At 62.4% G+C, this 12,500-nt stretch overlaps 2 protein-coding genes across 2 annotated transcripts in view; one reads left to right on the plus strand and one right to left on the minus strand.

Annotated features, from left to right (window-relative positions):
• The window catches only part of ENH_00033160 (leucine rich repeat containing protein / ankyrin repeat containing protein, putative), a gene marked incomplete at both ends in the record, with an annotated part of 12,849 nt that extends 4,929 nt beyond the window's left edge, over positions 1-7,920 (plus strand). The window contains 11 exons of the mRNA XM_013584994.1: positions 1-392; positions 723-1,362; positions 1,505-2,274; positions 2,484-2,569; positions 2,940-3,143; positions 3,264-3,452; positions 3,686-5,019; positions 5,212-5,249; positions 5,329-5,818; positions 5,939-6,152; positions 6,262-7,920. The exon at positions 1-392 is cut by the window's left edge and continues 822 nt beyond it. Coding sequence (XP_013440448.1) covers positions 1-392; positions 723-1,362; positions 1,505-2,274; positions 2,484-2,569; positions 2,940-3,143; positions 3,264-3,452; positions 3,686-5,019; positions 5,212-5,249; positions 5,329-5,818; positions 5,939-6,152; positions 6,262-7,920 — 6,016 coding nt within the window. The remainder of the gene's footprint in view (positions 393-722; positions 1,363-1,504; positions 2,275-2,483; positions 2,570-2,939; positions 3,144-3,263; positions 3,453-3,685; positions 5,020-5,211; positions 5,250-5,328; positions 5,819-5,938; positions 6,153-6,261) is intronic.
• Positions 7,921-10,211: 2,291 nt separating this feature from the next.
• The window catches only part of ENH_00033170 (hypothetical protein, conserved), a gene marked incomplete at both ends in the record, with an annotated part of 2,328 nt that continues 39 nt past the window's right edge, over positions 10,212-12,500 (minus strand). Inside the window, one exon of the mRNA XM_013584995.1 lies at positions 10,212-12,500. This exon is cut by the window's right edge and continues 39 nt beyond it. Within this exon, the coding sequence (XP_013440449.1) occupies positions 10,212-12,500 (2,289 nt within the window).

Genomic DNA, 12,500 nt, shown 5'->3' on the forward strand with positions numbered 1-12,500 from the left:
TGCTGGCGGCGATCCTTCGTGCGGCCTCGCAGCAGCAGACGCCTCGCAGCAGCAAACGCCAGCAGCAGCAACGGAAACAGGAGCAGCTGCAGCACAGGCGCATGCAGCTGCAGCAAATGCTGCCTTGCCAAAAAAAGGGACACGGCAAGCAGCAGCAGCAGCAGCAGCAGCAGCAGCAGCAGCAGCAGCAGGTGCACACGCCGGTGCTGACGAGGCGCTGGAGGGGCTGCTGTCGGCACTCGGGAGGCTCCCTATACCGGGCAGCAGCAGCAGCAGCAGCAGCAGCAGCAGCAGAGCAGCAGCACTGGCCTCCTCGCTGAGGATCTGCAGATGGACCTTTGATGTTAATATCAGAGGGGGCTCTAATTGGTGGTCGCCGCTGCACCTTGCCGGTAAACCCTAAACCCTAAACCCTAAACCCTAAACCCTAAACCCTAAGCCCTAAACCCTTCCCCGAACACTACAGTCCAAGCCCTAAACCCTAAACCCTAACCGTTAAACTCTAGGAGCTCCTCTTAAGATGTAGTTTTCACAGAAACGACGCTGCTCAAAGATTTAGGGTTTAGGGTTTAGGGTTTAGGGATTAGGGTTTAGGGTTGACAAGCCAGCCGCCGTTTTGCGAAGCGGCCAGCAACTGTGACCCAGCCTCTCTGCTGCTGCTGCTGCTGCTGCTGCTGCTGCTGCTGCTGCTGCTGCTGCTGCTGCTGCTGCTGCTACTGCAGCATATGGCGGCGATGTGAGCTGCGTGCAGCAGCTGCTGGCCATGGGCTGTTCGCCCTCAGCTGCTTCCCGCATGCGCCGCAGCCCCTGGGCCACAGCTCGGGGCCCGAAGCAGCGCTGCATTCAGTTGCTGCTGCGGCTGCGGCAGCAGCAAAACTCCTGGCGCCTTCTGTGTGACAGCAGCAGCAGCAGCAGCAGCAGCAGCGGCAGCTGCAGCGGCAGCGGATGGGTCGGGGCCTTCGCCTCCCGGCACCTTGCCTGCTCTGCGGGGGCTGCTTCCCTGGCGCAGCAGTCTGCTGCTGCTGCGCTGCTGCAGGACCAGCAGCAACTGCAGCAGCAGCAGCAGCAGCAGACGCAGGAAGACCGAGGGAATGGGATACAACAGGAGCAGCAGAAACAGTACGAGCAGCGCCAGCAGGAGCAGCAGCAGGAGCAGCAGGAGGAGCAGAAGCAGCAACACGAAGAGCAGCAGCAACAGGGGCGGCAGCAGGAGCAGGAGCGGCAGCAACAACCACAGCAGGAATGCCAGCAGGAGCAGCAGCAGGACCAGAAGCAGCAGCAGAAGCAGCAGCAGCAACAGCAGCAAGAAACGCAGCCAACTGAGGAACTGGTGACGAACTTCGACCAACAGCAGAACGCCTGGTAAGCCTGCAGATGGCTGCTCTCCTTTTGCGGTTGCTGCTGCTTCTGTTGCTGCTGCTGCTGCCTTATTGCAGCAGCTGCTGCTGCTTTATTGCTGCTGCTGCTGCTGCTGCCACACCCACTGTGCTGCTGCTGTCTGCAGGAGTGCAGCAGACCCTCTCTACCCTCCAGATGCAGTTGCAGCAGCAGTCTTTTCGGCTGTGGGGCTGCTGCAGCCGACGAGTGCTGCTGCAGCAGCTGCTGCAGCTGCTGCCTCTGCTCTGGGACTTATTGAGACGCGCGTCAGCAGCAGCAGCTTCCTCAGCTGCAACAAGGAGGTCGAGCAGCAGCTGCTGCTGCAGCAGGCCTTGCGTGTTGCTGCTGCTGCTGCTGCTGAAGGTCCCCCTTGCCGCCTGCACGCTCTGCTGCAGCACCCGCACTTCCCCATTTCTGCTGCTTTGTTGCCGTTTGCTGCTGCTGCTGACATCCCCCACATTGCAGCAGCGCTGCTGCCTCTGTGCGCTGTTGCTGCTGCTGCTGCTGCTGCTCGCGAACTTGGAGCCCCAAGTGAAGCAGCTGCTGCTGCAGTGGCCGTTTACAGTATTAGAGGCAGCAGCAGCACGACAAGCCGCAGCAGCGGGGACAGCGCCTGCAGCGTCGATAGCAGCAGCAGCAGCGGCAGCAGCAGCAGCAGCAGCAGTAGCCGGCCCCAGAAGAAAAAGACAAGCGCTGCTTCCTCTGCAGCCTACTGGGATATTCGCGCCCGGCGGTCTGCAGCAGAAGCAGCAGCAGCAGCAGCAGCAGCAGGCACGAGAGAGCCAGATATGGAGCTGCTGCAGCAGCACGGCTGGATGTACACCTCGCTGCTGCTTGCTGCTGCTGCGCATGCAGACGAGTCCATCTGCCGCTGCATTCTCGGCTCCTTAAGTTTAGGTCTGTTCGCTGTGCTGCTGCTGCTGCTGCTGCTGCTGGTGCTTCTGCTGCAGCAGCAGGAGCCACTGGCGCATGTGCTGCTGCTCTCAGTGCTGCTACGTGAGCTCTTGCGCTGCCTGCCCTTGCTGCTGCTGCTACTGCTGCTGCTGCTACTGCTGCTGCTGCTACTGCTGCTGCTGCTACTGCTGCTGCTGCTGCTGCTGCTGCAGCTGACCGCCTTCGTGCCCTCAAACAGCGCGGCGCTTCCCAGGGGGTGACAGTCTTCCTTGCTGCTACCAAAGGCACGACCCACCAGGTAACCCTAAACCCTAAACCCTAAACCCTAAACCCTAAACCCTAAGCCCTACGACCTAAACCCTAGGCCGTAGGTTTCAAGCCTTCAACCCTAAACCCTAAACCCTAAACCCTAGGAGCTAAAGCCAAGGCCATGGACCCTAGACCCAGGCCGTTACTAAACCCTAGCCCTAAGCCCTAAACCATAGCTCTAAACCCTAGGCCCCAGACCCCAACTAAACCCTAGGCCCGAAACCCTAGATCCTAAACCCTAGGCCGCAGCCCCTAACATCTTACTGCAGCAAGCTGCTGCTTTTGCTGCCTTCTGGTCTCATTGTCACTATTTGCTGCTGCTGCTGCTGCTGCTGCTGCTGCTGCAGTGTCGCTTGCAGGGCTTCCACAAACCTGTGGCTCCTAGCAGCCGCACAGATCTCGTCAGCTGGCTGCTGAGCTGCTTCGTTGCTACAAGAGCTCAGCTGCAGCAGCAGCAGCAGCAGCAGCAGCAGCAGCAGCAGCGGGAGCAGCAGCAGCGGGAGCAGCAGCAGGAGCCCAGCGAGGAGCAAGAGCAGCAGCAGCAGCAGCAGCAGCAGATGGAGGTGCCCAGTAGCAGCAAGCGACTGTGTTGCTGCTGCTGCTGCACCTCAGCAGCAGTGCGCCGGCAGCTGCTGCTGCGGGCAGACACCCGCGGCAGCTTCCCGCTGCTTGCTGCTGTGCAGCACGAGAACAGCCCGGAAATGCTGCAGCAGCTGCTGCAGTTCTGTCGCAGCTGCATGTACACAACTGATGAAGGCAGCAGCAGCAGCAGCAGCAGCAGCAGCAGCAGCAGGGCTCGTTGGGTCCCGGCTTGGCCGCAGGATGCAAGCGAGAGCCCCCGCATGCTAACTCAAGGCTACCAGGCCTCAGAGGTACCTAAACCCTAAACCCTAAACCCTAAACCCTTGAACCCAAATTTGTAGACCTGAAGCCTATAATTCTCAGCTGCAGAACGCTAAACCCTAAACCCTAGGTGATAAACCCTAAACCCTTGGCGAAAAGCTCTGCTGCCGGCACCAAGCCTCAGCAGCAAACCAAAGACGCCAGAATAAACAGCTCGCTGTGTTGCTGTTGCTGCTGCTGCTGCTGCTGCTGCTGCTGTCAGCTGCGGGCTTTGTTGCGCTGCGCCCGCGCGGCAGTGCAGCAGAAGAGACATGAAGAGCTGCTTCACCTGCTATACTTCAAGGCCCTGCTGCCCTCCTGTGCAAGCAGCAGCAGCAGCAGCAGCAGCAGTGAGAGCAGCAACAGCAGCAGCATCAGCAGCAGCCACCCTCACGCGAGAGCTTCACAGCCCTGTTGCTTTCCCTTTTTGTGGGAGCAGCAGCAGATGCTGCAGCAGCAGCAGATGCTGCAGCAGCAGCAGCATGGTGTGCACCCACGCTTGCCTTCTGCTGCAGAGGCTGAGTTGCTGCTGCTGCGCCTGCAGCTGCTGCTTCTTGCTGCTGCAGCAGGTGACGCCCACGGCGTCTCACTTCTGGTGATTAGCGGCTTCGCTGATGGCTGCGTCTTAATTCAGGCGGCCCTGGTGCTGCTGCTGTGCAGCGGGGCAGCAGCAGCAGCTGCTGCTGCAGCCGTGGCTGCTGCAGCAGCTCCTGCTTCTGCTGCGGCATACCCGAAGGCAGCAACGCAGCAGCTGAGCCAGAGCTTAATAGGCGCTCATGGACCTCTAAGCGGAGGCAGTGCCACTGCTGCTGTTCGTGCAGAAACAACAGCAACAGCAGCAGCAGCAACAGCAGCAGCAGCAGCAGCACGAATACCAGCAGCCACAACAACACCCTGGGGGGCCTCCCGAGCTGCCCGAAGAGTCCGGAGGCTTGCGGCGCAGCTGTGGCGGTGGGCCATAGCTGGAGGCTTCCCCGTGGCCCTGATTGGAGCACAGCAGCAGCAGCAGCAGCAGCAGCAGCAGCAGCAGCAGCAACAGCAGCAGCAGAGTCAGAGGACGGGGAAGAACCAACAATGGCAAGATTCAGGGCCGCGGGAGTGCGCGCAGGCGCAGCCACAGCAGCAAGAGCAGCAGCAGCAGCAACAACAGCAGCAGCATCAGAAAGAGGAACTTGACCAACAGCAAGGTAATCCGCGGGACCAAGGACAAACTCCACAGCAGCAGCAGCAGCAGCAACAGGAGCAGCAGGAGCAGCTGCAGAAGCAAATGCTGCAGGCGGAAAGACAGCAAGAATCGCTTTTCGAGGACCAGTGGTCCACTGCACTGCGGCAGCAGTCTGTGGATTCATCTCTCTATGATGCTTGTGAGCAGCAGCAGCAGCAGCAGCAGCAGCAGCAGCAATTCGAGCAGCAGGACGCATGCGACGAGTTCCTGAGCCCTCTGGAGGCTGAGGAACCGCGGCAGGAGCAGCGTTTGGCGGGAGCAGCAGCAGCAGCAACAACAGCAGCAGCAGGAGCAGCAGCCCATGGGGCTCAGCTGCTGAAGCTGCTGCGGAAGTGCGTGCTGCTGCTGCTGCAGTGCCTGATAGCAGAAGCAGCAGCTCTGAAGAGCAGCGCGGGCAAGGCTTTCCCCCGGGCCCCTGGACCCTAGCCCTGCAGCAAAACCCTGCAAACCCTCAGCTGTGGGGCCCCACAGCTGTTTGCTGCTGCTTTTGCTGCTGCTTTTGCTGCTCTTTTTGCTGCGCGCAGACAAAGAGAAGTCCCGGTGTCTCGGCGTGGCTCTCCAGGTGTACGTACACCGCGCGCTGGAGGGGCTGCAGCTGCTGCCGCAGCCGCCGCCAGCGGCTGCTGCAGCGCCTGCTGCAGCGCCCGCTGCAGCGCCTGCTGCAGCAGCGGCTGCAGCAGGTGCTGCAGCAGCAGCACGGGAGCCAGCAGCAGAGCGGACGCCAGCTGCCGCTGCGTTTGCCACAGCAGCGCTGCTGCTGCCCCCGCCTGCCCCCTTCAAGCTGCTGCCGCAGTACTCTGAAGCAGGAGGCCCCTCTGAGGCCCCCGAGGGGCCCCCTGGGGGCCCCCCTGGGGGGCCCCCTGGGGGCCCCCCAGGGCCCCCAGAGGGCCTCGGGGGGCCCCCCGAGGGGGCCCGCTGCTGGCGCTGCAGCAGCTTCCTGGTGACGAGGCGGCTGCAGCAGCCCCGCCGGATGAGCGACACTGCGTTGATGCAGCCGCAGCTGCAGGGAGGGGAGCAGCAGCAGCGGCAGCAGCAGCGGCAGCAGCAGCAGCAGCAGCAGCAACGCACGCAAGAAGCAGCCACTGCTGAGTCCCTCAGCGCCTACGCAGGCAGCCCCTTCTTCTACTGCTGGTGAGGCCAGGAGGGCCACTGGGTGCCGGGCGCTAGCAGGCGGGTCTAGGGTTTAGGGTTTAGGGTTTAGGGTTTAGGGTTTAGGCCCCCGCTGCTGCAGCTGCTTTGCTGCGGCTGCAGGAGCTGCGCAGTGCCGCTGTGCGCCTCCTGCATTGTGTGGCTGCCGGAGCCTTTTCTGCCGAGTCTGCAGCAGCAGCGGCAGCAGCTGCTGCAGCAGCAGCAGCAGCTGCTGTTGCTGCTGCCCGCAGCTGCATTCCCGGGGCATCCCGGCGGTGAAGAGGCGTCTGCAAAGCAGCAGCAGCAGCAGCAGCAGCAGCAGCAAGAACAGCCGGAGGTAAGCAGCAAGCTGAAGCTTTACTGTTCAAGTTGCCCGGAGGGCGCTGCTGTCAGTCTTTAGTCTTTAGGGTTTAGGGTTTAGGGTTTAGGGTTTGGCGAGCATGCAGGACGGACTGCTGCTTGTGGGAAACGAAGAGGCAAACAGCCAGACTAGCACAACAATACGTTTGCCGGCTGCTGCAGCAGCAGCAGCAGCAGCAGCAGATGCAGCAGCAGCAGCAACAGACACAGCAGCGATCCGCATGCCAAGTGAAGGTTGCAGAGAAGCATCTTACAGGAGCAGCCAGCAAAACTTGCTGCTGAAGCAGCCATCGTTGGCAGCAAGGCAGCAGCAACTGCAGCAGCAGCAGCAGCAGCACGAGGCGCCGGAGGACGAGGCGCAGCAGCAGCAGCTGCAGCACCAGGAAGAAGAGCCGCAGGAGCAGCAAAAGCCCCCAAAGCAACTGCCGCAACGAAGCGATTCTGCAGAGTTGCCTGGCTCTGCAGCAGTAGAAGAAGCAGCAGCAGCAGCAGCTGCTGCTGCTGCTGCTGCTTCTGCTGCTGCCAGTTCAGCAGCAACTGCAGCAGAGCTTCACGAGAGACCAGGGCGTCGCCGCCAGGGCTTTTGGGGCTGGTTTAGATCTTCCACAGTGAATCCGCCGCAGCCACAGCAGCAGCAGCAGGAGCAGGAGCAGCAGCAGCAACGGCAGCAGCAGCAGCAGCAGCAGCAGAAGACAGCAGCAGCAGCAAAATCATCGTGGAAAAGGCTCGTGGCGAGGGGCTACCGCAGCTTGCGAGGCAGCAGCAAACGCCAGGCCGGCTCCCAGCCGGCGCGGCGAAGGTCTTCAGAAGCAGCAGCAGCAGCAGCAGCAGCAGCAGCGTCGCCAGCGCCTGCAGCGGCAACGAGGAAAGCAGCGCGAGCAGCAGCAGCAGCAGCGACTGCTGGAGCGAGAGCAGCAGCGGCAGCAGCAAGAGCTGCAGCAGCAGCAGCAAGAGCTGCTGCAGCAGGGCAAAACAGCAGCGCATGCAGCCCCGCTGCAGCTGTGAGCGACTCCATCCCCTCTCCTGAGGACATTTTGCTGCAGCAGCAGCCTCAGGAGCAAGGCAGCCTGGCCCCAGCAGCAGCAGCAGCAGCAGCAGCAGCAGCAGCAGGGGACCTTGAAGAGCCCCTAGGGGCTTCAGATGCTGCTGGATGCATGTATGGGGAGCTGAAGCAGCCGCTGCAGCGCAAGCAGCGCCACAAGTGGGAGCAGCAGCAGCAGGAAGAGCAGCAGCAGCAGCTGCTGCTGCTGCAAAGCCAAAGGGCAGCAGAAGAAAGGGACCTCCGGCTGCTGCAGCAGCAGGCAGCGCAGCACCAACGGGTGCTGCTGCAGCTCTCAGCCGAGCGCTCAGCAGCAGCAGCAGTGCCGCTCCCGGGCAGCGGCGGCTGCCTCTTATTTGACCCCGCAGCAGCAGCAGCAGCAGCAGCAGCAGCAGCAGCAGCTGCCCCTGTAGAAGCCTCCCCAGCGCCCCTCTTGCTGCCCCCGAGAGGGGCCCCTCTGGGGGCCCCCCCTGCAGGGGCCCCTGTAAGGGGGCCCCCTGGAGGGGGGCCCCCTGGAGGGGGGCCCCCCGGGGGGGGGCCCCCCGGCCTGTGGGAAATGGTGACCCCTTTTTCGACTGTCCCCAGAGAGGGCCCCTCTTTTCTAATTAACAAAAGGGCCCCCGGGGGGCCCCCCAAGGGCCCCGACATGCTGCTTGCCTGGTGCTGCATGTGCACTGAGTGTGCTGCCTTCCACAGGCACGCCTGAGGGCCCCCCGGGGGCCCCCCGGGGGCCCCCTGGGGGGCCCTCTAGGGGGGCCCCCTGGGGGGCCCCAGGGGGCCCCCTAGGGACATTCTGGGGGCCCCCTAGGGGCCCCCTAGGGACCTTCTAGGGACATTCTGGGGGGCCCTCTAGGGACATTTTGGGGGGCCCCTAGGGACATTCTGGGGGCCCCTTAGGGGCCCCCGTCGCAGGCTTTAAGGGGCCCTTTTGGCGTTTGAAGGGGCCCCCCAAATGCCTTAAAAGACAGAAACAAAAGGTACTTAATTGGTACACTTTTCGAATGGGAGCCTTTTAAAAAAACGCTCCAGAGGCGGCCTCTGGGGGCCCCTGAGGGGCCCCCAAGTGAGGGGCCCCCAGGGGCCCCTGGGGGCCCCCAGGGGGCCCCCCAGGGGGCCCCCCACAGGGGCCCAGCGAAGTGGGTACTGCCTTCAAGACAGCACTGAAAGGCACCCCAGCTAAAGCAGGAGCATTTAGGTGGCCTGCGTGCTGCTGCTGCTGCTGCTGCTGTTGCTGCTGCTGCTGCTGCTGCTGCTGCTGCTGCTGCTGTTTTTTGAATACAAACGGGGGGAGATTTGCGCTGAAGCGGGATATATGGCGCTATACAAAAGAGTTGAATATTTGTTTGTACATTTGAATACAAAAACAAATATTTATATTTATATTTTTTATATAATATAAATATTAATGTTTATATTGTTCATATTATATTAATAATGCAAACATTTAAACAAGTTCCTGCTTTAAGCAGCTCAAGTCCACTGCCGCTAAAAGACTCGTAATGGCCTAGAGGCACTGCGCTGCTGCTGCTGCTGCTGCTCCGCTACGCTGCTGCTGCTGCTGCTGCTGCTACTGCTGCTACGCTACTGCTGCTGCTGCTGCTACGCTGCTGCTGCTGCACGTCAAGAAAATAAAAGCATTGGGTTTTCATCGCAGCGGGCCAAAACAAACAACGAAGGGCTTTGCAGTGTATGTACACCTCCCGCTCTTCAGGTGTACGTACACCCCAGGGGCCTTCCATATACCGGAAGAAACCCCAGAGCGCCAAAAAACAAAAAGAAACAAAAAATCCAATAAAATGCACTTCTTTTTACATTTACGAGCCAATGAAATCCTACTGGGGCCTCGGGGGCCCCGGGGCCCCCCAGGGGCCCCCCAGGGGCCCCCAGGGGCCCCCAGGGGCCCCCTGGGGGCCCCCCAGGGGGCCCCCGAGGGGGCCCCCTGAGGGCCTGAGGGGGCCTCATTGTTTCTAAGAAGAAGCAGCTGCCGAACTGCATGCAAAAATCAGTGTGGCATTATGAAGGCATTAACATTTGCCACTAGAGGCCTCACAAGGGCCTACACAGCTGCTGCTGCTGCTGCTGCTGCTGCAGCGGCAGCAGCAACGGCGGCCGCACCTGCAGCAGCAGCAGCAGCAGCAGCCACAGCGGTAACAGCAGCTCCCGCTGCTGCTGCTGCTGCACGTAGAGGCTGCGCCTCGGCGGCAGCCTCGCGTCAAACCCTGCTGCTGCCGCAGTTGCAACGGCGGCAGCAGCTGCAGCAGCTGCTGCAGCAGCTGCTGCAGCAGCTGCAGCAGGAGCAGCAGCACCTGCAGCAGCAGCACGTGCAGCAGCTGCTGCAGCTGCTGCCTCAGTGGAGCCTCTGCAGCGCGGGGAAGGAAATACGGCGAGAGTTCCTTTTCAAGGACTTCGTAGAGGCAAACCCTAAACCCTAAACCCTAAACCCTAAACCCTAAACCCTTCTCGAAGGCTTAGCACATCTTGCACCGCCTTTGCTGCTTCCACTGGATGTGCTGACAAGCAACAATGCTGCTGCTGCCGCCGCTGGCCGTGTTGCAGCAGCAGCAGCTGCTGCTGCTGCTGCTGCTGCTGCTGCATTTGCCGCCGTTCTCACTGCTGCTGTTATCGCAGCGCAAGAAGGCCTGGCTACCTGCGAGAAAGCTTCATTTCTTCTGCTGCTGTTGCTGCTGCTGCTGCTGCTGCTGCTGCTGTTGCTGCTGCTGCTGCTGCTGCAGGCCTGGGGCTTTCTGTCTCAGCTGGCCTTAAAAGCTGAGGCAGTGCAGCACCACCCCGAGTTTTGCTGCTGCTACTCTCGGGTGTCTGTACACCTCACGACGCACGACGCAGACTGCCTGACCCTAAAAGACTTTCGCCTTGCTGCCTTTATAGAAGATCTGCTGCAGCAGCAGCAGCAGCAGCAGCTGCAGCAGGAGCTGCAGCAGCAGCAGCAGCAGGAGCTGCAGCAGCAGCAGCAGCAGCAGCAGCAGTCGGGAACGGCCCTCAGTCCTGGTGCTGCCGGAGGGAGCGCATGAGCTGCTGGATTTCGGGTTTGTAGATTTCGAGCTGCTGCTGCTGCGCGTGCTGCAGCAGCAGCAGCACAGAAGCTCCCCGCTCGGGCTCTGTGCTGTACTCCGGCTCCTGCTGCAGCAGCAGCAGCGCCCTTTCAATGATGTCGGGCCCCACAGGGGACTGCAGCAGCCTGCGGAAGTAGGCCACAGCAGCAGCACGCACTTGCCGGGCAATGGCCCGCGCCTCCTCGCTGCTGCTGCTGCTGCTGCTGCTGCTGCTGCTGCTGCTGCCGTTTGCTGCTGGCGAGGCTTCGCGCTTTGTCGCGCTGCTGCTGAGGCTTTCGCCGCCGGCGGGGGCGGCCGCGGCTTTGCTGCTGCGCGCCTGGGCCCTTTGCTTGTCGCCGTCGCTCTCGCTGCTGCTGCTGCTGCTGCTGCTGCTGCTGCTGCTGCTGCTGCTGCTGCTGTGAGTCAGCTTGGCCAGCCGCGTGCTAATGCCCTGCACCTCCGCAGGACTCAGCCCCAGAGCTTCGTTGTTTTCCAGCAGCACGAAGTTCAGCAGCAAAGCTGCTTCGAGTGCGCCGTCGCTGCTGCAGCAGCAGCAGCTGCAGCAGCAAATCTGCACCAGCATTTCCGCAGTGCCCAGGGGGTCGGGGGGCCCCCCGGGGGGCCCCTGCAGCAGCAGCTGCGGGTCCCCCTTCAGCAAGTCTGCGCAGAGCAGCAGCAAACTGGCCAAAGTGTTGCTGCTCTCCTCGTCGAGCTGCTGCTGCTCCTGCAGCACTTGCTGCCGCAGCTGCTGCATGAAGGCCTCCGCCCGCGCTTCCGGCGGCACTGCAGCAGCAACAGCAGGAGCAGCAGCAGTTGCTGGCAGCAGCGGGGTCCGCAGCAGCTCTGCTGCTCTTTCGATGGACACGAGCAGCAGCAGCTGCTGCTGCTGCTGCTGCCGCAGCAGCACCAGCAGCGGCGGCAGCGCGCCCAGCATGTCCTCCTCAGTGGGGCACGCTGCTGCAGTGCCGCCCGCTGCTGCTGCTTCTGCTGCTGCCTTTGCTGCTGCTTCTGCTGCTGCTGCGTTGAGAGCTGCTGCTGCTGCTGCATCTATGTCACTTATTGCCAGCAGCAAAGACAAACAATGCGTGGAAGCCCCCAGCAGCGGCGCATGCAGCGCCTGCCGCAGCACGTACATACACCTGGCGAACAGTTCTGCTGCTGCTGCTGCAGTGGGTGCTGCGCGCAGCAGCAGCAGCCGCTTCATGCGCGCGTCTGCCAGCTGCTGCTGCTGCGTTTGCTGCTGCTGCCGCAGACTCAGAGCAGCAGCAAGGCCCCTGAAGGCCTCCTTGAGGGCCCCTGCGTCTGTGCAGCTGAGAACAGCAGCAGCAAACACGTCAGCAGCAAGCGGCAGCGCGGCGGCCAGTGCAGCAGCAGCAGCAGACGGCGCTGCTGCTGCTGCTGCTGCCCCGTGCTCAAGGTCCGGCTGCGCAGATATCAGGTTTGCTGCTGCCATCAGCAGCAGCTCAGCAACAGCAGCAGCAGGAACCCCTGCTGCGCGGCTGACCAGCAGCAAACGCCGGCTGACTGCAACAGCAGCAGAAGAGTGGCTGCACTGCTGCTGCTGCTCCTCCGCTGCAGAGATGGTCTCCAGGCCCGGCAGCACCCACTGCTGCAGCAGCAGCAGCAGCAGCTCAGCAGCGTTGTGCTGCAGCAGCACTGCTGCTTGTGTGGGGTCTCCTGCAGACTCCGCCAGCAGCTGCAGCTCCTCCAGCGACAAAGGAGCCAGCCCCTTCATTTGATCTATTTCAGTTTGTTCTGCTGCTGCTGCTGCGTCTGCTGCAGCAGCAAAAGTTGCTTCTGCTTCTGCTGCTGCCTCTGCTGCGGCCGCCGCTTTCGCGCGCGCTGCTGCTGCTCCCGCCTTCCCCGCCAGCCTCGCAGCTTCCTCTGCTGCTGCTGCTGCTTCATCGTCGGCGCGGTCCGCTGCTGCCTCCGCAGCTGCTGCTGCGCGGTCCGCTGCAGCAGCAGCAGCAGAAGCTGCTGCTGCAGCAGAGGAAGGCCGCCGGTTTGGCCCTAGCGCTCGCACTACAGCAGACAGCACTGTCAGCAAGTGCTGCCGACACTCCAGGCAGTCTCCACCTTCGCGCTGCAGCAGCCGCAGCCCAGAGGACGCTGCTGCGGGCTCCGCTGCTGCTGCTGCTGCTGCTGCTGCTGCTGCTGGGGCGTTCGAAGCCTGCGTGTCTGGGGCAGCCAGGGGATCCGCCGCAGGGGCGATCTCTGCTGCGGCTGTGTCAGCCGC

The sequence above is a fragment of the Eimeria necatrix genome, genomic scaffold (assembly GCF_000499385.1).
Source record: "Eimeria necatrix Houghton genomic scaffold, Enh_scaff241, whole genome shotgun sequence".
Classification (NCBI taxonomy): domain Eukaryota; phylum Apicomplexa; class Conoidasida; order Eucoccidiorida; family Eimeriidae; genus Eimeria; species Eimeria necatrix.